The 25,639-nt window shown below is 36.9% G+C and overlaps 1 protein-coding gene across 3 annotated transcripts; it reads right to left on the bottom strand.

The window, feature by feature from the left end:
• Positions 1-210: 210 nt before the first annotated feature.
• On the bottom strand, positions 211-25,375 carry LOC105033088 (uncharacterized). Of its 3 annotated transcripts, none has more exons than XM_073255046.1 (9): positions 25,085-25,375; positions 19,816-19,982; positions 19,557-19,661; positions 19,368-19,424; positions 18,960-19,040; positions 18,485-18,519; positions 13,865-13,954; positions 13,627-13,783; positions 211-348 (listed from the first exon to the last, which is right to left on the bottom strand). In XM_073255046.1, the coding sequence occupies exons 1-9, from the start codon at positions 25,245-25,247 to the stop codon at positions 250-252; spliced, it is 954 nt and encodes a 317-aa protein (XP_073111147.1). In that variant the 5' UTR covers positions 25,248-25,375; the 3' UTR covers positions 211-249. The 3 variants fall into 3 exon arrangements, with proteins under 3 accessions (XP_073111147.1, XP_010906043.1, XP_073111148.1); XM_010907741.4 differs by lacking the exon at positions 211-348 and adding an exon at positions 350-824 and having other exon boundaries at positions 25,085-25,372; XM_073255047.1 differs by lacking the exon at positions 211-348 and adding an exon at positions 13,180-13,311 and having other exon boundaries at positions 25,085-25,374.
• Positions 25,376-25,639: the final 264 nt, after the last annotated feature.

Raw genomic sequence — 25,639 nt, 5'->3', positions numbered from 1 at the left:
CATCCACCACCGGACGCATTGTCAAGATCCCCTTCATCTCCTTTCCTTGGACTCAGAACTTATGCTTTGGTTCATATGTTATCTTACAGTATCCAAATCGATACCATCCATGGCATTAACCCCTTGAAGAAGTTTATGTGGGTGTGCTAGACCATACGTGAATACTGCAGGAGGAGTTGCAATCTGTTTGATGTCGACCTTGCAAAACAAACGTTCTGCACCGTTACCGCTCTAGTCGCTATGCCCTTTTCACTTCTTTCTGGTTTTCTTATATTCTGCAGCCTTTGAAGCAACCATGAAGCATGAAGCATGAAATGACAAGTTGGCATCCACTTGAGAAAATAAGTCCTACGAAACAGCGAATTCTTGAAAAAGTAAAGCTACATGGAGAAAAATCAACATCTAATACATGGTGATTTGATACATTGAAATGATATTGGTGAAAATGTAAAAAGGTGGAACCAATTAACTGGTTCATTCAGTTGGTTTTAGAAGGTCAACGAGTTCAATGATAACTTCATAAAAGGATCCACAAGTGTCTCTTTTCATTGGAGCCTTCATGAAATCTGATAGTGGAGATATTTTATTCTTCACCTGCTTGTCCATCAAAGAAATATTCCTGCAAGATATAACCCTACTTGTAGAAAATAGGCAACAGCTCGAACATCTTTAGTTCTTCGCAAGGGCTTTGGAAACAATTGCTTTTAACTGTTATCTGATCCCTCATTGTCTGGAAATACAAAGTGCAGATCTTCATTATCTCTGTATACTTGGACCAGGGCTGCAGCTTTGTATGCGAAAAAGCCAAACATTCCAGGAACAAGCTGCGAATGGAAAAGGAGATCCATGAGCACCGAATTATACATATGGAACATGTCTGATCCTCATTTTTGCAAATTGAGAGAGAGTATTGGACAAGAAGATGAAATATTGGTGGAATATGCTGTCAGATATGTCTAAGCAACAACATTTTGATAGAAGTAATGGATTTATTTTGATAGGATAATGTTTCAAGGAAAAAAAGATGCAGGAAGAATGGAAACGTTTCAAGATTCAGCTTACAAGATTTGGATATGCCCCTAGATGAACCTGATTTAAGATGCCAGGTCTGACACTCCTAAACTAAAACCAGAATAGGAACTTATGACTACCTGAATTGAGGAAAGGAATGGATAATAAATCATGTATTTCCTTTTGATTGTCTTGCTATGCTGCTTGATGAACAACTGTTCCTCCAAAATTTAAAATGATTTTACTGTGACAAATAACTTGAAATTTAACTGTTGATGTCGCCCTTTCAGAGTTGATGGTAGAGAAAACATGTAAAGGAACAACCACGTTCTCCACCATAAATAATGCCTCAATTCTTGCAGCTGCCTCACAATCGTCCACCATACCCTAAACCCTCTGCAGGTCCTCCTAAAGGCATGCCACACAAGTACAATGAAACTACTGGAAACAATTTGGGCATATGGTGAAGAATTGACCCTCCTACCTCCAAAAATATGAAGGCCAAGAAGAAGAGGTTTGATGAATAGCAGAATAGAAGTTTGCAGTGACCTCCACTCCCTTTGAGCCTTCTCCTACATTAGCTCCCAGTTAATCTAGACATATTAGTCAAAGTGCTCTTACTAGGGAAGACATCCAGGATATGATCTAAAAAGCTCTATTTAGTATTTATAATACAACTTGTATTCTACTCTCTCCACTCCACATATTTTCTCTAATGGATGGTTCTTTGGTTCTCATGCCTCTAGCCACATGACCTATAACTACACTCCTTTCGATAAGCCTGTTCCTATTTCTTCCTCTCTTGTTATTCATACTGCTGATGGATCTGCAATTCTTGCTAGTCACGTTGGAAAGGTTCGAACCTTATCTAATGATCTCGTTTTGTCTGATGTTTTACTTGTGCTAAAATTCTCTATGAATTTAATTCAATTAAAAAATTATATGAGGAAGGTTTTACCATCACATTCTCTTCTAGTTGTGCTGTACAGGATCATTTGATGGGGAAGCAAGTAGGGACAGGGCATAAAGTTGGTTGTTTCTTTGTTCTTGATAAGTTACATGTTGCACCGCCTATTGGAACCCCCTTTTGTTACTGCGTCTACTCTCGTCTTGTCTTCCATTATGTATTGGCATAGGTGCTTAGGTCATGTTTCCTTCCAATATTTCATTATATGATTCATAAAGGTTTGCATAGACCAATTAAGTTTGACAAAGAACCATGGTAGGTCAATAGTAAACTGCCCAAACAATCTGCACTAAGGTTTGCTGTTTTGATATCAGACCCCACACTGTTATCATCTCATTATAGTGTTAATACGTGCTTCAGTACAGTACGAGACTGCATACCCAGTGTCTGTACAGTATGAGACAACGTGCCAGTTCAGTAATGGTAAGATATGGCATACTTTTAGAGTATTGGCCAATATGGCAAACCTTGAATTCTGCACTACCTTTTACTCTTAGTGATTCTATTTCATATGCACTTTTTTATATCGTACACTCTAATATGCAAGGGCCTGCTCTTGCCTCTATGGCAGAGCTCAATTTTATGTCATGTATTGATCACTACTCCCTTTAAACATGGTTGTATTTACTCCATTCTTAATCTGATTTTCTTAAGGTTACCCTTAGAATTTTCAAACAAGAAAAAAAATCACCATTTCAAAAACAGTAAAAGTTTTTGGTTTAGACTCTGGTGGTGGAATATGTTTCTAAGACTTCCACTGAATACCTTAAATCATAAAGGACAAATGTCCAACTGTCTTGTCCTGACACAACTCCACAAAATAGGTTTTCTGAATACAATCACCATCATATTGTGGAAACTGCCTGTACCTTAATAATGTCTTCCTCTGTGCCAAAAGGTTTCTGGAAAGAAGCTAAGAACACAGCTATATACCTCACTAATCATGTACCCTCCAATGTAACTGCAGGAGGTAACTTCATTTGAGCGTCTATGTCATACCACTCTTGACTATTCTCATCTTCACATTTTGGCTCAAATTATTTTGTTCTCCTTCCAAGATAAGCATCAAATCTATTATGTGTGTATTTTTGGGCTATGGAGTTTAAAAAGAAAAGGATATTGTTGTTATGACCTTCTTACAAAGAAACTGTATTTCTCATCATGCTACTTTTTAGGAAAAGATACCCTTTCTTACTCTCCCAAATACACACAAAGTCCCTGTTGACAACTTTCACTTTACCGATCCTTTTTCCTTGATTCAGACACCATTACTTCTCAAAACATTCATTAACCTATAAACATTGTCCCCCCTTGTGAATCCACTACTGACCACCCAGCACCTTGTCTAGACTGACTGTATTGACCCAAAGGGCAATCCAACACCAGTATCTTTTGAGCACAGTTATGCACTTTAACAAGGCATCCTCCACCATATCTCAGTGACTATCATTGCTATCTACCAACCATTCTCTCTCTGTGTGCCTCAGTCTTGTTAGGAAGCTTCATCTAATCCACATTGGCAGCAAGTTATAAATGAAGGACATAGTGCACTTGAAAAGACCGATACTTGGGAGCCTGTTGATCTACCTCCTGGAAAGTCTCAAAACCAAATCCCTGATGAATCTACCGACTCGATGGTTGCAAAAGGACTCAATCAAGAATATGGTGCTGAGTTTTTGGAGACTATACTCCTATTGCTTGGATGTCTACAATTCAAACTCTTCTTGTTGTTGCCATCACTCAAGGACAGAAATAACATTAGACGGATGTTAAAAATGATTTTCTCTATGAATATCTCCATGAAGAAGCCTATATGACATGACCTTCCAGCCTATCACATAAACCAAATCAGGTATGTCGAAAGCAGGCACCAAGTGCTTGGTTCTCTCAGTCCACAGTCACCAAACATGGCTTTCTCAAAGTTACCGTGATACTGCTATGTTTATCTATGGCCAAAAAACGAGTGATTCTTCTCCTAGATGTTAAATATGGTCATAATGGATGTTGATCAAGATGAAATTTATGTTGTGAAGAGTTAATAGAGTGAATGATTGTAATGAAGGATCAGGGCATTCTTTAATATTTCCTGGTATGGAGGTTGATTACCAATCTAGTGATATTTCTTGTCCCGAGTGAAGCATGCCTATGAAGTCAGAGTAAGCTAAAAGCTGGATCAAGCTTGGCTTGAAATTAATTTTGAGCTTGAAAGCTGAAATCAGGCTTGATTTGTTTACCATTATTTCGAGCTTGATTCGAGCTCAATTTCAAACCAAAACAAACATGAGCCTAATAGATCAGGTTGAAAAATCCTAAATTGAGCTAGAAATCAGAATCAAGTTCAAGCATGAATTAAAGCTTCGGACCCCAAAATAAATCATGATTCTGGTTCAAGCTTGACTTCACTCTTGGTTGAAATCTGAATTAGTACTTCACGGATTCAAAAATCAAACAAACATTCAACCTTCAAATGATCTTAATATTATGGATTGTTTGATTTAAGATTCAACAACAACCATCTAAACTTTTATATAACATATATTTTCAAGCTTAATTGACCCGAGCTTGGTTGAGCCAGGACCATCTTTGGCTCAGCTAGAAATTAATTTCAAGCCTAGATAGTAACGAAGTTTGGTTTGTTTCAATGTTGTCAAAGGCGCTCGCTTGGGTCACCTAGGCACCCAGGTGAGGCGAGGCGAGAGCTTAGCACCTCAAGGGGTACCAGGCGAGGCGATGTTGGCTAGGCGCTGCCTAGGAGCTTGCCTGGCACCAAGCGCCAGGCATTTAAGGCACCGCCATGCCTTCTTTACTTCTCTTTTACTTATGTTTTAAAGTTACTATTCTATCCTTCATTAAAATAGTTTAGACAAACAGATTGAGGGGTATTTTTGTACAAGCAATGGTATTATATTGAAAAAAGTAAAGAAAAAGCCAGCAGTCAAAAAGAAGAAAATTCTAGAGAATAGAGAACAAGAAAAAAAAGGATGTCCTTTTAACTTTTCTTCAAGAAGAGCACAAGAAAGGATGTCCTTTTCTTCTCTTCAAGAAGAGAACAAAAAGAAAAAATGTCCTTTTGCTTTTCTTCAAGAGCAAGACAAGGAAAACAAGAAAGGGGCCACCAAAACCCGAGAAAGAAGCTCTCTTTCTACCAAAACCAGCAACCAGGGAATAATTTTATTTTATTTCTTTATTATCTCTCTCTCTCTCCTATTCTTTTCTCATCCCTTCTCTTATTCTTTTTTTCTTCCCTCTCTCCCTGGGCAGCAATGATTCCTCTCTCTTTTCTATTTGTTTTTCTTTTTAGTTTCTAGGCAACAAAGTTGTGATTCACCCCCCTCTCTTTCTCTACATGCTGCCGGGCTATTTTTTTCTATTTCTCTAGGTAGCGGCCAGCAAACCTATGCTTCCTCTCTCTCTCTCTCTCTCTCCTGTTATTTTTTTATTATTTTTTTGGTTTTTTGCTCTCACTATGCTGTTGGGCTGCCAATGTTGTACTTTCTTTTTTCTTGTGATTCTCTGTTTTTGATCCATTGTTGCTTTATACTGTGCTTTTTTTTTTAATTCCGGAATTTAGATTACATATTTCAGAATTCATTTTTTTTAGGACAGAGAAAAAGAATGGCAATAGAGGGGCCTTCAAGCAATAATAAGAAGGATCCTGGTTGGAAAAATAACTATTTGAAAGATCCAAAGGATCCCGATTTTGTGACTTGTGTATTTTGTGATAAAACTACTAAAGGTGGAATATTTCAGATAAAACAACATCAAGTGGAGATGTTCAAAAATGCAATAGCATGCAAAAAAAAATGTCCTCATGAAGTTAAGAAAGAATTGGAGAGTTATATCAATGAGAGGAAAACAAAGAAGATTGAATCATTTCGTTCATTGCCCGATTACGATGACTTTAGAATTGGGGATGATGTTAATGAAGAAGATGAAGTACATGAACTGAATTTCAGTGGTAGAAGAGTGGATGAGAAAATTGGAATAGAAGTGGAAAGTAACAAGGAAGACCAAGGCTTCGCAAAAAAAAAGCCGCATGGATATGTTTATGATTCGAAAGCCGGAGAAAGTTGTTCAAAGAAGAAAATAAGGCAAAGTTAAGCAAACAAATATAAATGATGCATGTGACAAAGAGGCAAGAGCTCAAAATGATTCAATACATAGCCCATTTCTTTTATCAAGCAGGTATAGCATTCAATGCTGCCCATTTAGATAGCTTCAAGGAAGCTATTGGGAGGTATGGTCCAAATCTAAAACCCCATCCTACATGAATTGAGAGTTCCACTACTTAAAAAGGAGTTAGACTACACAAATGATTTGTTGAAGGGCCACAAGGATGAATGGGCAAAGCATGGTTGTTCTATTATGTCTGACTCATGGACTGATGGAAGACAAAAATACTTGATTAATTTCTTAGTGAATTGTCTATTAGGAACAATATTTATGAAATCTCTTAATGTATCCTCTTTTATGAAAATTGGAGACAACATTTGAGTTACTTGATAGTTTTGTAGAGCGGATTGGAGAGACAAATGTTGTTCAAGTGATAACTGACAATGGAAGTAACTCTGTGATAGCCAGTGAGTCCCAATAGTTAAAAATTTAGGATTACTTTTTTTTTTACTTTTATATTTTGATTATTCATGTTAATTTACAACAACATATGGTGACAATAGTTTTTTTTTTCTTTTGGCATTAGATAAGTTACTATAAGCAAAGAGATCACATTTGTATGAGACTTTATGTGCAGCTCATTGCATAGATCTTATGTTGGAAGATATTAAGAAGATTCCATAAATCAAGAGGACATTGGAGAGCAATATTTCTTATTGGCTTCATTGACAACTGATAAACACTTGAATTAGCATACTAGAAGCACCTGATTTGTTATTAATTGATTATTATTATTGAGAATTTGATGCTTCTTAATCTATTTTATAGATAATTAGGAGATTGGACACATACAATCAAACTGGACTTGATTTTGGCTTAGATTTGGATGAATTGAGTAATCAATTCAAATCAAACACAAATGGAGCCCAAGAAGATGCCTAAAAATCAAGCCCAAAGGTGCGGCTCAAGAGAAATTCTGTGCGGCCCAAATGCAGCTCAAAGGAAAGGATCTTCATGTGGCTTGCAGCTTGGGCGGTCTATAAGGTTTTCACGTAGTTCACAAAGCAAATAGGCAAAAGGTCCTTACAGTGGTTTTGGCACGATCCAGAGGCTTCTTTACATGGTGTTTGAAGGGGTGGTCCACAGGCTTAAAGGGGCGGTCCAAGTTAAGTCAGCATGGGATGCTGTGAGGGAAGCAGGGATTCAAATAAAAAAAGGCTGTTTAAATGATGTTCCGGCAGCAATGGGTCCACAGGAGGTTTAAACAAAAGAGTGGGCCTTGGGAGGATTCAAATTAGAGAGGGACCCATGGGTGGTTTTTGGAGCACGTGAGGAAGTGAGCTAAGCACGAGGGACCTAGCGGCTTTTTGATTCAAAACAAAGGAACACCCTAAGACACATGAGTGCGGCCATTCACATGGGAGTCAAATGGGCTTTGGGCGTTGCGTGGTGTGGACCCACAAGGGATGGGAGCAAGCACTTCACGTGCTGGAGGAAGAAGTGGAAGAACTGTTGTGCGCGAGCTGAAGTGGATTTCAATGGGCCCGCAGGTCCTTTGCGTGGGAGCTAGGCCGATCTTTCATGCGGACGAGCGGCCTGGATTTGCAATACGGAATGGATCTGAACAGCAAAAGAAACAGGATGCCGACGGAACAAATCTCTAAAATGATACAAATACTCATCTATTTTTTTAGTCGCACATCTAAAAGCCATAAAAATCTTCTCCCTCCACTTATAAATAAAGCCTAATGCCTCCACTTTTAAACATATCTCTCTTCACACCATACCTCTTGTAAGGGCCCATGTAATAGACGGAAATATCCATCTTTTTAATTTTTTAGCCTTGTTCCCACTTTCTTCCATCCTTCCAACACACGAGAAGAAGAGTCAGCCAGGAGAAGATGCGAGAATCAGAAGGCTCTGCAGAAGAAGATTGTAGGAAGAGATCCTAGTTTAGATTTTTTTTCTTCCTTTTATTTTATTTTTTTTTAACTCCAAGCCCTGTTAATGGCTTAGGAGTTAAAAATTTTGTATCAAAAATTTTATTTCAGTAATAAATTAGTTTCTTTCCCTTCAATTTAATTTATGCAATTTTTAATTTCAACATTAGGGTAGTTTAAATTTTTGTATTTATTTTTCTGCAATTTTAAATTTCCGCAATTAGCATAGTTCTATTTTATGTTTGCTTCAAATCAATTTATGTCTAAGTAATTCTCCTAGGATTTGCGATGAAGCTAAACCATGATTACAAACCTTCTTCTTCGAATTTCTTTTCGAACTTTTAATTTTTAGAGTTCTTTCAACTCTCTTGCCAAGAGACTTGATGGGCTATAGTTGGATCAGAATCTCTTCATAGTCCATGCTTGATTCGATGCAAGAGGAGATAATAGATAAAAGGCTCACAAATTTTTTAAAATCATTTCTTCTTCTTTGTGAAAAACTTTGATGGGTTATAGTTGGTTTTGAGCCCCTTTATAGCCCATACTTGGGTAATATAAAAAAAATAATTGAAAGAAGAATCTCTTAATTAGGATGAAAGCGAAATGCTTGATGGATCATAGTTGAATTAAGTATCTTCATAGTTCATGCTTGTTTCTGCTTTACACCTTAATCAAGAGACATCATAAAAGAAACCATAGAAAGGCTATCTAAATCATTGGTCCAGTGGATTCAAAAGTCCTAGATCTTTTAGATTATTTATTTCTGTATTTAATTATTTTACTGCTTTGGTAGTTAGTAATTCAACATAACCCGACAAATTCTTCTCCTCTCTATTAAACCTCGCTTGAGCAAAAATTTGAATACGATTCAATCACCCAGTTTCTCGTAGGATCGATCCGTACTCGTCGAATATGCTATATTGCACACCGTGTGCTTGCAGTATAATTTAAGACCACATCAACAACCACATTGGTACTTTGAATATGATGAGGCAATTTACAAGCAAGAAAGAATTGGTTAGATATGGAGTCACTCGATTTGCAATAACTTTTCTCACACTACAATGGACCCACAAGCAAAAGCGCAATCTTAGAAACATGTTCACATTAGAGCAATGGGTGAAGAGTAAATGGACTAAAGATGCAAAGGAAAAAAGAGTAATTAGGATTGTTTTGATGCCTTCATTTTGGAACCTTATGGTTTACATCCTTAAGGTTATAGGCGCTCTTATTAAAGTTCTTTGACTTGCTGATAATGAGAAAGAGCCAGACATAGGATACATATATGAAGCTATGGATAGAGCTAAGAAAGCCATCCAAAAGGCCTTCAATAGCAATGAAGAGAAGTATAAAGACATATTTTCAATCATTTGACAAAAGAAGGGAATGTCAATTGCATCATCCATTGCATGTAGCAGGTCACTTCTTAAATCCAGAGTTCTTTTATAGCAATCCAGCTATTGAGTTTGATGAAGAAATTATTAACTGATTGTACCAGTGTATACAAAGATTAGTCCCCAATACCGATGAGCAAGATAAAATTATGACTAAAGTGTCACTATATAAGAAAGGTAAGGGTCTCTTTGGCATTCCTATGGCAGTTAGATCAAGAAACACAAAAGCTCCAGATAATAATATACTTGCTTTGTTTTAAAATCTGAATATGCTTTCTATTAGACAAGCAAGTGATTGATAATTGCTTATAACTTTGCAATTGAATGGAGTTTATTTGAAAATTCAGCCCCAAATCTGAAACAATTAACTATCAAAATTTTGAGTATAACTTACAGTGCAACTGGCCGTAAACGTAATTGGAGCGTGTTTGAGCATGTAACTACATTTTAAGACTTGTATTTGCTAAACTAGAAAAATTTTAATCTCTAGTAACTAGTATAGAAAGTAAAAATTTTTAAATATTAATTTTATTTTAAAACTCATGTACCAGATCCACACTAAGAAGAGAAATAGACTTGAGCATCAAAGATTGCATGATCTAGTGTATGTCAAAGTACAATCAAGCTCTTAAGGCTCGTCATAACATGCGAAATATCATTGACCCCATCTCTCTAAATGACATTGATAATAGTAATGAATGGTTAATTGGAGAGATGGGTGCCAACACTTCAGATGCAGAAGATGATTTGGTGTTTGATGATGATAATTTGACATGGGTGATGTGGCAAGGGCATTTGGGGCTGGAGAAAATATGAGGACTTACACTAGACAACAAGCAAGATCAAAAGCAAGTGGAAAGGCTTCAAGTTTGAGAATAGTAAATGTTAAAGAGGAAGATGTTGATTCAGAGAAAACAGAAGAGGAGATTGAGGGCTATAAATTTAGTGATGGAGGAGATGAGAACATACATGATGATGATCAAGGACCGCCAAATCGGAACCGAAGCCCATGCCGGCCGACCAGCGGTACAGTTCGATAGGTTTGAAATCGTTCTGTGCCAGGCCGAACCGACAGGGAGAAGAAAGAGGAAGAGAGAGGGGGGAGAAGGAGAGGGAGAGATAGAGAGGGCCTTTGATGGCTGCCGAAGGATCTGAGGACGGTCGAGGCTAAAGGAGGGCCTCCGCCCTCCCATATAAAATAGGGGTTCACTCCTATTTCGCAATTTTTTTTGCTCTTTATCGCACGAAGTGGGCAACTAGGTTGCCAACTTCACCCTTATAAAAAAAATAAAAAAAAGAGCGAAGTCGGCAACTGGATTGTCGACTTCACGCGATAAAGGCCAAAAAGAAAAATTGCGAAATAGGGGCGAACCCCTATTTTGCACGAGAGGAGGGCGGAGGCCCTCTCTCCCTCTCCCTCTCCTTCTCTCCCCCTCCCCTCTCTCTTTTCCTCTCTTTCTTCTCTATTCCTCCGAGACGGCCGCTGTGCCATTTTGTATGCCGGAATCGGATCGATTTTCCATCGGTACGATTTGAGACGGTTGGGAGAATGGTGATGATGATATAATGGATCTCGATGAAGATTAGAGCTCTTCTATTTTGACGATATTCTATTGCTTCTTTTGTTTTAGGAATAAATTTTGTTAGTTTTACATTGATTGCAATGCATAGGCATATATCATGACACTTTGTTTCTAATTGTGATGCACACAACTAATTTTTGGAATGAAACTTTTGATTTAAGATAATATTTTTTGTGATTTCATTATCATCATCATCATCATCATCATCATCATTATTATTATTATTATTTGGGTGTAAAGTAGCCACTTTCTTTTAAATTAATAGCGCTTCGCTTTACTTGAGCGAGTGCCTAGCGCCTCGGGCAATGAGAGGTCTTGTTGCCTTAAGAGCGCCTAGTGCTTTTGACAACACTATTTTGTTTAGCTTTGAACCAAGCCTACTGAGCTTCTTCCAACCCGAGCTCGAGCAGTTCAGATTGTTTGCCACCCCTGCTTTGAACAACTTGTCTGACCAGGCTTGACTGATAGCAAAATTTCAATACTCTAGTTGAACTAAATGTTAAACTTTGACCATATGGCAAACCACTCTCTGATCCAACTCTCTAGTGTTAGATAGTTGGAAATCTCAATCACCTTGTAATCACAAGGCCTGATATCAACTATACTGTGCATCATGCTGTCCATCTTGTCAGTCAATTCATAGCCTCGCCTTGATCTCTTCATTTTGCTTTCGTTTTGCACATCCTATGTTACATCAAAGGCAGCATCCATCAAGGCCTACATTAATCGTCTATACTGCACTTGACTTGCATTCCTATTCTAATGCTGATTGGGCTGGTGATGTTACTGATTAATGCTCTATCATCGGCAATTCTCTAATATCTAAGGAAAGCAAAAAGCAGACTGATGTTGCCCATTCACCTGCTAAAAGCCGAGGATCAAGCTTTAGCTCCTACTATTGCTGAAGTTGTTTGGTCATAATGTGTTATCCACGGCATACGTATCTACATCTCTTGCCCCACCTCCTTTTGTAACAATAAAAGAGCCATTCAACTTGCCCAAAATGATGTATTTCATGAGTGCACCAAATATATTGAAATTGACTGTCACTTTATTGGATATCACTTTGAACAAAGGATAATCCAGTTGCCGGATATCTCATCCAAGTTACTAGTCGCATATCTTCTTACAAAGAGTCATCTGACATCATGATTTCAGTTTTCAGTATTGAACCTTCACATGCACATTGTCAAGGCATTCAAATTGCCCGGATGATATTTCACGAGCATACCAAATGTATTGAAATTGACTATCAGTTTGTTAGATATCACTTAGAATAAAGGAAAATCCAGTTGCCATTTATCTCATCCCAATTACTAGTTACAGATGTCCCTGCAAAGATGGCATGATTTCAGATTTTCCTTTTTTTTTTTTGGTAAATTGGATAAACTAAACCAAATGAGTACAAGTACACCCGTGAGAATCAGCAAATCAAACTTTAGAAGCACTTTATTAAAGGCATCTTCCATTTAAGGGGGAAGGGGTTAGCTGGTATGATATGGATTGACACCCAAGTCAACCACATATACCATAGCTACCATGTAATGTAATATATCATGTATACTCGTCTCTGCATTGACAGCTATACTTACCTTATTAGCCTAGAAATTGACACCCATATTTATCTTATTTGCTCACGTGTACAGCTACCTAATCTTGCCATTTATAGCTGACCAAAACAACCATATATAACCGGCCTAAATTTCTACACAAACGGGTGATCACCCAAGTGAATAATTCAGAGAAAATCAGCAATTATTCTCCATCTTTATTATTTCCTGTAATTATACACAAGGTAAGGAAGTATATTAATGGCTCTAGGTGAAACATTTAGTGATCAGTGACATTTCCAATGGGATTACAGTGATCATCCTCATAGGAGAGAGAATGGACCATCTGATGTGTCAATTGTTATATGTGGATACAGTTTTTTTTTGGAATCTCTCCTAGATTGCAACAATTAACTTACTGTAGTCTTTGATTGGTGTAGTACTCACATCCTACAATTTGATGCTTTCTGTATGAGTTCTCAAGTAATGGGTCTGTGGTTCTTAGAAACATATGTTGCTTATCTTTGTACCCAAAAAAAAAAAAATGTTGCTTATCTGAAATATCCTTGTCTGAATGTTCTCCACCTGCCAACTGGTAAGATAGGTTTATGCTGGTCTCTTGCTTGCCTTAATTTGCCTTGCCATGATCTTGACATCAATTTCTATAGAAAATTGACATCAAGCTGACAGTTAATTTTGCCCAATCCTTCCTTGTGGCCTTGTCAACTTAGAGTTAATTCTCTGTAACCAACCCTGACATTTGATAAGAAAAGGCTTGGATGATGATAATGATAATATAAGCTGAATGATGTTTATGTGACAAAGATCCAAGTAACCCATGAGAATACTGATGTAATTGTCAGCTTTAAGAATGTTTCTTTATGGTTGTTAAAAACAGATAAATTAGATCAATAAACAAGATCATAGATCATCTGAAACATAGTGAACAAAGTGCATGTCAGCATATGAATATTTCATGATCAATCTTCAGTAAATTATTTTTCCTTTTCAATGGCAGGAATCAGCAAAATACGCATGAAAGAGATTATTAAGCAGCCACATTTGTACCTGAAAATCAAAATAATTATTGAGGAAATTGTGTGACAGGGCCCAGATTCCATATATTGCTGCAGGGATTACAAGCCTTGGAGAAGAAAGTGCCATGGTGGTACCACTCAATGTTTTCTCTAACATATTCTTCAGGTCCTGGCTTCTTATTCCAATTCTAGTTTATGAAGAAAAGCTTCAGAAAATAATCATAAGATGATAACAGATGATAGAAGCTAGCAATGATTGAAACACTTACTTTTTCAATTTCTTCTGCATAAAAGTTTCAGGAACGGCTGCCCTCGACAGGTTATCAGTATGATGATAAAGAAGTTGGAGGTACAAACAACTGTTCCACAAGCAAGAAGCATGATTAAAGAAAATTCAGACCATTGAATCCATCCCTATCATGCATATAAGCATCCAATGCGTGACAGAAATCATGAACAGGATATTCTCAATTTCGATGATGTAAAAAATATACAGGTATGAACTTGTGATTTATCAGAATAACAGATCACAGACTAAAGGAGAATAACACAGATTTAGATACTTGGTCATGCGAAGTCTTGTGACTCATCTGAATCCAGAAATGTGATCAGCATGGTCAATGAAATACAGATGCAAAAGTAACATCAAAATCAAACCACTCTCAACTCAAGAAAATAAATCATTGTACAGAGCATTAGTCAAAGTATAGTACAAACAAAGGACTGCCCTACCACCCCGAACCACCCAATTTGGAATGTACTGAGCTGTACAAAGGGCGGAGCGGCATGTTTCTAGCCCTCAGTTTGAGAAACCAGCGAGCGAAGAGGAGAGGGAGAAGGACAGAGAGGGAGAGAGAGAGGAGAGGGAGGTGGAGCGAGAGAGATGCCGGGAGAGGGAGAGAGAGGGGGGGCTTGGAAACCCTGCTTTCCTCCTCCGCTCATTTGTAGGGGTGTTGGGCAAAGCACTGTTTTGAACAAAACAGAGGCTCGGCCCTAAATTTTTAATTTTTTTTAACTTCTTTAAGTGAAGTTGGCATAGAGTTTTCCATTCGCTTAAATCAGCCGGCAAACTCTTTAACTAAAGTCAGAAAACTCTGTGCTAGCTTCACTTAAAAAAGTGAAAAAAAATAAAAACTTTGGGGCCGAGCCCTTGTTTTGCTGGAAACAAGGGCTCCGGCTAGCACCCCTGCAGACGAGCAGAGGAGGAGAGGCAAAATAGGGGCCTTACCCAGCATCCCTTGAGAATGAGCAGAGGAGAGGAGGGCTTTCGAGTCCTCTATCTCAGCATCTCTCTTGCTCCTCCCTCACTCTCTCTTTTGGCAGAGCCCTTCCTCCATCCCTCCCCCTCTCTCTCTTTTTGCTGAGTCCTTATTTCATTCGAAATAGAGGCTCCACCGAGCAGCCCCTACGAATGAGTGGAGGAGAGCGGGCTTCCGAGCCCCCTCTCTCCCATTCTCCCAACGTCTCTCTCTCCCCCTCCCCCCTTCCCTCCCTCCCTCCCTCCTTCCCTCCCTCTTCTTTCCTCTCTCTCCTCCTTCTCCCCCTCCCTCTTTGGTTTTCCTTAGTCAGTACACCTCGGAATGGCATGGTACCATACCATACCGCTAGTCTACCAACATAGGTGTCGGTTCCGATACTGCGGACCTTGGTACAAATCATAACCATAAACAAAATCCTATCACAAAACAAGAACACATCCTACTATACATAATAGTGTACCTTCAAAGTTAAAAACAATATGCCCGATGATATACACTACCATATCATTAGTATCTTCTCAAAAATCCCCAGATCCAAATTATAAATGCTGACTCCTCTTCTCTTGCAAAAGTGACGCAGGCATGTAGCCTTGCAACATGCAAACGATTGGGGGCTACACAATAATTAATGACAATTGACATGGATCATATTTATATTTATTAGACTGATATCCCTTCTTTTCTCTATTCAAATCTGAATTTCAAAGAGATCTACTGTACTATAACATAAATGCAATCACCACTGTGCAGAGAATTAAAGACAATGCGAAATGTAGAGAAGAGTTGGACTTGCACCGACTTAAAGAAGAGAGAAAGAGAAAGGAAAAGGTCTACACCCAATAAATATTGGAATACCCTTGCAAAATATCCTTTTTCTTGTCTCACTCAACAAATCAGGAAGTTTGAAAGACACATATAGTGAAAAACAAATAATATATTTTTTAATATTTTCTCTTATATAATGTCAAAATAAATATATAATTTATTCAAACATAATTTTTATGTATTCCCATATCTCCTTTTTCCCTCCTGCAAAGTCAAATATTTGGATACATGTCTGAATCCAAATCTCATATCCATGTCCGTGCAATGCAAAGACTACTTCCCACTTAGACATGCTAAAACACCTGAATTTTCTTGTGTCCGACAAACCCACACCGCGCACCCCCTCCCCCATGAGAATATATACATGCAAATAACTTTTCTGAAAATCCTATATTTTATGGAATATACCAAATTAGCAAGATCATAATTGTTCTCAGGAGAACCTTGGATTCAAAGAAATAACTATGTTTTAGCATATATTAAGCAAACCCTCATTTTATGATGGAATCCTGAAAGCATTCTGTTCAGGAATATCTATAATGTGGCAGCATATATTGCTTGATTGTAAATAAGTGTTGAACAATATGCAACGAGTAAAGGAAAATTATATCTTAGGCATTAATTTCATTAATAGATCACTGAATTTACATCAACATTCACTTTCTCTCATTGTCCTCAAGTCATATATTGTAAAACTGGTGGTGCTCAGCATGGTAGTAACTAGTTGAGCCACAAGCCATGGTATACATGAGGAAGAGACCAAAGAGAATGGCAAAATAATGTGATGCAGGAGCATTAAAAATCCAACAGTCCAAGCTTTTTTATTTTATTTAGTTGAGAAATTATTTAGCTATGATTTATGTATTTATATCTATAACTGAAGTATTTTAGATAGGAAAGTTTCTGGGAGTTACGGTTCATGGCACTGTAGCATGAACAGTATGTGCAATAGTAACTGTGATCTTTTAGGAGTGCTACCAAGAGTCAAATAGGTTGGTAGTTGATGAAATTTTAAGGGGATTTCCCTCTATAATTTGTAAGAGTCCTAATCCAATCAAACTAGGGGATTGGTTGAGATTATGAAGGGTCCCAAAACAGTAATCAAGAATAGGATTGTATGCAGCATTTTTATGAATGAAGGGAAGCTTCTTTAGAGACTAGTTCAGCTACCCTTCTCTCCACCTTTTTTGTCTGTCTTCTCTCTTTCTCTATTACTTCTATATGTCCTTTAACTCCGCTCTTAATCTTTATCTATCTTATTTTACTTATGGATTATTGCTAAAAGGGCATCCGAGTGCACAAGACTCATTCCACTATGGGGTCCAAGAAGGGTTAGATGTACACAGCCTTATCCCCACATGCAGCGAGGCTGTTTTCAGGTTTTGAATCCATGACACGCAGATCACAATGGACAAATCTTACCATTACACCAAGCCCTGCCCTCATTTTATTGCTGATACTGTTTCAGTCAGTAAACTTTATCTCTGCTTTATAATCTGCTGGCTTCAAATAAAGCAATCTTTTCCTCCTAAATTTGACTACATATTTCATTATTATCGATTGCTAAATTCCATTTGTTACGTTCTGTTTATTTCTGCAATTATTATTTGTTGAAATCTGACGGCAACTTTAAAACTGAGTTTCCAGTCAAGCACTATCCATTAGGGACCTCTTTCTACCATCTTCCCTCACTTCAAAACCCTAAACAATATCTTTTCTTTTGATCTACCATTGCCCTAAATTCAGTTTTACTACTGGATGCCCTGTTTTCAGGATCTGGACAGCAAGCAATAAAGCTGATTTCAAACCCAAGCAATCCAATCCTTAGGGTCCTCTCATGCAACTTAGGCCATCCCAATTTGGTCCTGCATGAGAATGGCGATAACTAACATATGTTACAGCATGCGTAATTCTTGCTTTCTTATTGCATATCTCTTCTTTCTTGACAGTGCAGTAATTGACAGCAACAATATAAAGAATGACCTCTAGATGAGGACCAGCAGAAAGGACAACAAAAAAAAGAAGACAGAAAACACTACATACAACTTGACAAATGGTCAAGAATACAAAATTGAAGAGCAAATGTAGATAAACATAAAAGCAAGATATATAGAAAATACATATTACACAATAAGGTAGCAACTAAAACTCCAGGCATATTGTAAATTTAAACAAGCCATATTTGGAAGTTTCAGATAATAAATTATTTGGATTGAGTTAGCGACTAGAATAACAACACAAATCGTATAGCCATAATCATAATAAACCACCTTTTATAAGAAACTTCTAATAATAAGAAAAGCTAAAAGAATATATCAGTATCATTCAGGTGTCAATATTTTATGTCAAATCAAAGTTCACATTATTCCTCTTTCCAACTTGACTAATAATAGGATGTTACATTGAAAAACATGTGCTACTTGTCATATTCTGTTAACAAAGATGAAGCAAAAAACTTCAATATTTCAACGAACATGTCTAGGCACTTGGATGCAATCTAACTTGCCACATGGATTATTAAGTTGAAGTGCTACCACTTGCACAAAAAAAATTATATTAAGTTATTAACGTTGCACTTAGTTAAGCAACAAAATCAACTCTTGTGGTGCAAAGAACAATATTCATGTCATGCACAAGTGTCTAAACACTTTTGGCGCACAAAATTTCTTAAACAGCAAAATCTCTAGCTAACAGAGGCAGAACAATACTCAATATGGAGGTGTAAAGACAAACACATTGACAACTGCACTACGTTGTCGTAATTTTTACTATTAAAGAAGACATAAAATTAATCACTCAACTAACCTGAAGAAGACTCCAGAAGCATAGCTGATAGCAGCCTGCATGATTAAGATAATGGTGCATTAATTGGCTGCTTACAAAACCTAACATTTAGATACATGGAAAGTCTCCAATATAGAAGTACCTCTTACTTAAGAATAACATATCGCACAAGCTGGATCAGAAATATAGTTTAGAATATACAAAGCATGCTTTCTTGCATACACTCAAGTTGCATAAACAAGGTGCCAGCATTTGCAAGTATTATGTTGTATATTAGCATTTTGGTATTATTGTAAGAATCCATAAACTTCCAGGGAATCACATACCTCTCAATTCACATGTTTTAAGACTTTTACAACATTCTTACCACAACATTGATTTATAAACTACATGGATATGTTCAAAGGGAATCATTGCAGTGAACAGAGTCATACATCTTCGTGCTTAGCTGTCTAAATCAGTTATATCATTGTAACAACAGCACATAGGTATATACCTCGACAGATAAGTTAACCAAACAATATGCACTGCAAGCAGCTCCAATACCAGCAGTTAGAAGCAAAAGTTCTCTTTTAAGCTGCAAAAAAGTTTTCAGAGGAAAAAAGATAAGCAACCAATTTCAAGAACGTTGGTCCCGTGCATCTAAAGTTGTGTTCTAATACAACCATCTCAATATGAAATTTTTCTTATGTTACTTTATAATGTACTATATTTGTTTAGCTGAGGCTATTTATATCAATCCAACCATTAAGGTCCACAACAATGAATGGATCCTTATTATTGTATAAGACTCAAGGTTAAAGTAATAAACAAAGAGGAAACAAGCAATTGATTACAGAAACAATTTTACCATATTAAATTAGAAGAGAATGTGAAAAAAATAATTAAAATAAAAAGGTGATACCGCTTCATATTTTAAAAGGTTGAGTTTCTTCCTTTTTTCACTGTCATTCTGCCGCTCCTGTCACCAAACATTGAAAGTTACATCAGCATCCTGATTTTGGTTTTCTAGCTTCACTATATGTTTAGGAATGCCAAAGAATTATCCTAACATATATTATGATAAAAAAAGTATAACCATCTAAAACGAGACCTTGACAACAAATTTCTTGTTCATTGGAGCAACATTATCACCAGAAACCCACTCCCTGGCTCCAGTAAGCTTTAAATATCCACTTCTGCTTTCATTCTCTAGCATCTAAATGTAAAAAAGAAATGAAATAATCAAATAAATTAAGAAATAATTCTCAAAGTATCAAAAAGTTCAACTTACACTGAATGGACCTACAAACAAAACAGATCTTTACATGGAAATTTTAACAATGCAAACTAAACTTGGGGAGATATTGTACCTCATCATGTTGCTGACTATTTTCATGCACAATGCTAATTTCTGAATCTTCATGGATTAAGTTGTCCCTCTGCCAAAGCCTATCAGAAACTTTAGATATAAAATCTCCATTCAACTGCCTATCCTTCAGGAATATTTGCATCACATCATCTCCAATAGTTTCTCTTCCTGTCTTGAAGATCAATTACACAGGTGATTAAGAAGCTTTGGGATTCTTATTTGAAAAACATGCAGATGCCTACAATGTGTTATGATATTGCATAAGAGGACAAGCATGGGATGGATATTAGTAAGCCTAGAAATTTCTAGGAGATCACTTAACACAAACATAACTGTAATACCCCAACATGTAAGTGCATATAACATGATTATTTGTATATTTGAGCTAAGTGTCTCATATCAACTCTTGATATGTATATAGTATCACAGGAATTAATCCCTTGTATGGCAATCACATTAATAAGGACCCAAATTTTATGACAAGTATGACCTTAAGATGGAAAAAGAAAAGTTCAAGAACTAAATTGCTATTTGCTAATGCTAGAGAGGTAAAGCCACCTATTTCTTTCTTTAGGCAACTGTCACCTCATGCTAATGTCACATGATGCTTATTCCCCACCTCATGCCTGTCACACACCTCATGGTAAAAAAGCCAACTTATGCTAAAATTCAGCCACATAGCTGAACTTGGAATTGATACTGGCTGCTAAATAGTGATAGCTAGACACGTCATACTTAGAACTGATGTATATATAAGAGAGAGCTGCTCTATTTCTATTGTTTTGACAACTCTAAAAATCTCAGCCAGTCATAGGAAGCAGCTAAGAAAGTAATAAAGGAATAGCAGTCAGCTTGAAAAAGAGTAGAGAGTGAAGTTTTAAGACAGGAATTGATAAGTATCCTTACATGGTGGACGATCTGTATTTTTACAGATATTTTACAGGTTCGACATGGATTCAGAAATTGATTTTCTACTTTCACTATCTATGAGTTACCTAGAATCCTTGTTTCTAACTAAAGTTGGGGCAACTTATTTATTCTAATTTTACTACTACGCTTGGTTACATGAATAATGCTATATGTTATATATTCTTGTTATATGTAATGATCCAAGTTTGATAATTTTGTGATGTTTTCCATAATATTTTATGGCGACTGAATTTTGAAAATATGTATTTTTAATGACTATTCGGCATCCAAATTTATCAGTGTTAAGTCATCATGATTTAAATTTATGTAAATATATTACATATATTTCTTTTGACTCTGGTCATTCAAAATGTATGTTGATCATCATATTGCCTAAAAGTGTTATGAACTAAAACATAAACTTCTAGTCAGTCATATTGTCATAAGTGACCCTAGCCAGCAGGGGGTAAGTTGTTGGCTTTTGTCTTGGTTGAGATGCAATGCGACGATCCTAGCTAGCAAAGAATAAGTTGTTGGCATTCATGTTCTCAGTAGAGATACAATGCAATGACCTTAGCCAGCAGCATTAATTTGTGGGCCTTTGAGTTCTCAGTAGAGACACGATGGATGAAGCCTTGACCAGTACGTACCATCGTTGGCTAATGGGCCTATTGAAGTTGATTACAAACCAGTTGCTATTGAAATGATCATGATGTGTTTCAAATTTCAGTGCATTCAGGTGTTTTTAAGTATACTAGTGTGTCTCAAGTGTTTCTAAGTGTATTTCAATGATCCCTAAATGAGTATTTTCAATAACTTCGCATGAAGATGTATGCATCTTGATAATATATTGTCTGCCATGCTTGTGTACTTCTGGAATGGAGGAAGAGTATTGATGTAGCTGAACCCAACTAGTTCAGGATTAAGGCTTAGCTGAGATGTATATCTGGGTACCTGCTGAGCTATGTAACTCATCATTTAATTCTGATATTTCAGAGTGAAAGGCTAATTGGCATTAGGCTACTGCCAAACTTAGTATGTAGTAAAGCCACTGCCATAAAAGGAAGAGTTAGATCCTCTTTGTGTATCCTAATGTTTGGATCTTAAGGCAAGGCTGTAGCTAAATAAGAGACTGTATGAGAAAAGCAAAGAGAGGGTTTGTAACGTTCCCATACTTAGGGATGCACTGTTCACCTCTAGGTTGGAGGCATACAATTTTGTCTATTATAAGACAATGGAATGAAATACATCTTGGCTTGATTTAAGGATTATGTCTTGCAAAAGTTTAGTTTGGATGAAATTTTAGTTGCTTAGTATGATCAGATGGCCATTTATTTTATAATTACATATCTTGAGATTTGAATTGGTGCAAATGTGCTTCCACAAGAACTAATTGAATTAAATCCATCCACTGATTGATCAAGATTGCAGTCACATCTGGGACTTGGTAGAGATCGGTTCTGGGTCATGACAGCAACCACAAAGTTTCAAGTTTCATCCTCTCTCTCTCTCTCTCTCTCTCTCTCTCTCTCTATCTCCGGTGTTAAGAAAGGCTTTCTATGATGAATGTCTCAGTGAAATACTTAAATTGAAATATATTGCAAATAGTTATAAAGCATTCAAATCTTTTTTCTAGTTTTTACAGAGTTCTGCCCATTGATCTTGATGTCACCAATATCCTATAATATTTTTGCATCTTCTTATTAATCGTATTAATATTTGATTTTTTTTCCAAAATTTTTTTTCCAAAACTATGAATTCCAGACACCTCCCTTCATTCTGTCAATAAAAAGGCTGAGACTGGCATTTAAACTCAGTCAACCTGGACTAGAAAGTGCAGGATTTCTTTTGGTAAAGGAACATGCAGGATATTTAACAGAAGAAACTAATAAAAGTTTAAAAGTTTTATCCTATAATTTAACAGCATGTCTGTCATGTGAGCTGGGGGGAAAAAAAACTCTTTTAATAGTTCCGGTTGGATAAGCTTAAACTGCAATTGATAAGGTCATTAGCATAGGTTCCAACAGGTCATACTCTTGACCAAAATTACCTTGGCCAGGAAATCGACACTAATTTTTAGAGGGTTCATATCAGGCTAAAAGCTGGTTGCAGAATTTGCTCAATCTTTCCATAAAGGTTTCCCAACTTTGAGTTGTGCTTTAAAGTGGATCAAATATTTACCAGAAAAGGATTGGGTGATGATGAAGAATAAGAAGAATTTTTACGATTGCTGAATCAACCTGAGTACTGATTTAAAGTATCTTCTATGAAGCTTCTAATTATCAGTTGCAGATGGTCCACAGGAAACACCAACTTTGCCATTTAAAATCACATTAACAAATAAACCATGATTTTACCATATTTCTTCAGAATAACTGTCTTCTGATATTATGGATATTTGTTAACATATTTCTTTATGTAGTTCAATAGAAACGAAATTCATGATTATTGATCATTTACTGAAGATTCACTCTCTGTGCTTTCTCTACATCGGGTTTAATATTCTAGAAGTCACAACCAAGCAACATCAAGAAGTGATAATGCTGAAATTCAGCTCTACAATCAAACCTCAGTAAGATCTGGAAGTATAATTTCCATGCAAAGAATCAAGAAGATACATATAAAGATATGATAATTACCCATAAATTTTGCTTTTTTAAAAAGACTAATACTTTTAATACTTTGGATTCTGTAAATTTCTGACCAAACCTAAATCTTTGCCAGAATACGATTTTTCTTAGTCACTGATGAACTATTCTAAATACCAGTTCTATAACCATTCTTTTTGAAGCTTCTACTCATTGCAAAATAGTGATGACAAATTATAGAAATTTCCTTATCGTTGTCCATATGTTGTTCATTAGTAATGAAAAAATATAAATACATGATGATGATGCAAAGAGCAGAAAATCCTCGTAGTATGGTATGGAATTATGCAAATTTGGAGACTGGTTCTCTGACTTTGTGGCCATGGTTCTGATATTTACTTACTGATGCGGAGGAGCTGGAGGCAATAGAATTGTAACAAACCCTTAACCAACTTCAGCTTTCTAATGAAAAGGACAAGATCCTATCGAAGTGGAATGGCTCTGGTTCATTCTCTACAAAGGGTTATCTATGACTTATTCAAGGAATGAGGAGTTCTTTCTTCTTTTAGAGATGCAGTCTGAAAGAGTTTCCATCCGTGAGAAGATTAGGATGTTTATGAGGCTACCATTAAACAACAGATTATGCATGGCTAATAACCTAAGGAAAAGAAGATAGAATTTCCCCCCTGCTTGTGTTCTATGTGGAAGAGAGGAGGAAATGGCTGTCCATTTGTTTCTAAGGTATCCTTTTTCTGACACAATGTGGAAGCATTTCTACGTTATGCTGAAACTCAGAGCTTTTCCTAATGATATACAGGACTTATGGGGCCAGAGGAGTAAAAAGAAGCTGAGTGCACCATGGTAGAAAGGATGGAACAGATGGCAGTGGCCATTGTTTGGGTAATTTGGTGAGAAAGAAACTATAGAATTTTCTGAGGGTGGCTGAAGGGTATCATTGATCTCATTAGAAAGGTTAAGAGGATTCTGAAGTCCAGGCACAGCCTGGTGATTGACAAGGATCTAGGAGCTGTCAAGAAATTTTTGTGGAAGCTTAGAGTGAAAGGAATTCCTGCAGTCTGACTTTGCTTCTCGTTCTTTTTTCTGTTTCAGTTGTTGTATCTTCTTCCTTCTCTTTCCTTTTCTTGTAACTCCTTAATTACTTATGAATAAAAACTTTTAGGCACTTAGAGCCTATTACTTCCCTCAAGAAAATAAATATATGATGACATGTGCATTCTATTCTTTTCTTACATTGTGCCCTTATAATCATGAAAAGTTTACACCCCTGGAAGTCTACCAAACAACAGTCATCTCTGATCAGCTAAGAGCCGGAAATGAAATTTCACAAACAAGGAAGCAACAACAGACTTCACATTTAAGTTTCTCAAAAGATTTCCAGCGAACATTAACGCAACTGATGCCAACCAGAAGAACAAATCCCCACATCCGCTTCCTTCCCAACAATAAAAACCATACCCCTTGAAATTGTTCTAATACAACGTTTCAAATCAAATACATGGGGAAACCTCTTCAAAATTCGACTTTTTTTTGTTCAGCCAACTCGCCGTTTAACCAAATAATGAAGACAACAAATAGATAGCTTCTACTTATAATGATGATGATGATGATAAAAGCTCCCTCCTTTCTTTCATCATCAATTACGAAGGCAAGAAAATCCAAAAAAAACTGAAAAAAAAAAAAACTAGAGAAGGGGCATTCCATTAGAGTAAATAGAAGCACTAATCAACTAAACTCCAAGCAGAGGAAGGGTACCAGGTAGGGAACTCCGGAGGACTGAGACACATAAAGACCTCTTAGCACTGCCACGGGAGTGCGAAAATGAGGAGCCTCTAAGGAGAAGGGGAGATTGGGGATTGGGGAGCTCGGAGTGTCTCAGACCGAGCAAGCCAGCTCTGAAAGTGGTGTCCATGGCCATGATTCCTTTCACGAAGTCTCTTGTGAGAAGAACCAGTGACCGTTTCTCTAGTCCGTCATACCCCACCGAGGTTCCAAGAGGGACGGATAGCAGGGTATCGTTCCAGCCCAAGGCTCTAAATTATCTCCAAGCGGCGCTGCTTCTGCTTTACAAAATTAGGAGACGCTAGGAGCTGCTTCTCCTAAAAAGCGCTTTTCCTAACTCCTCTACTCATCAAATACTTATTTTATACTCTTTTATTTTAAAAATTATAAAAGCACTTTTTAAACAATATTAACATGCCAGACCAGCTACCAAATGGATTGGCTTTGGGTCTTTAGGGCCTCGTATTTTGGAGATACGATCCATCACTTCTGAAATGTGGACCGTACAATGAGATCTTTTTGGCTAAG

Source organism: Elaeis guineensis, chromosome 1, assembly GCF_000442705.2.
Source record: "Elaeis guineensis isolate ETL-2024a chromosome 1, EG11, whole genome shotgun sequence".
NCBI lineage: Eukaryota > Viridiplantae > Streptophyta > Magnoliopsida > Arecales > Arecaceae > Elaeis > Elaeis guineensis.
The sequence above is the reverse complement of the archived record's forward strand: the minus strand, read 5'-3'. Positions and strand labels throughout refer to the sequence as shown.

Excerpts from the sequence above, each read along its gene's own strand:
- LOC105033088 (XM_010907741.4), bottom strand. The coding sequence starts at position 25,247 with ATGGCCATGGACACCACTTTCAGAGCTGGCTTGCTCGGTCTGAGACAC. Across the intron at positions 19,041-19,367 it reads ACCTTTTAAAATATGAAGCG|CTTAAAAGAGAACTTTTGCT; the intron begins GTATCACCTTTT and ends ACTTTTTTGCAG. Across the intron at positions 13,955-18,484 it reads GCTTCTGGAGTCTTCTTCAG|TTGTTTGTACCTCCAACTTC; the intron begins GTTAGTTGAGTG and ends CTTGTGGAACAG.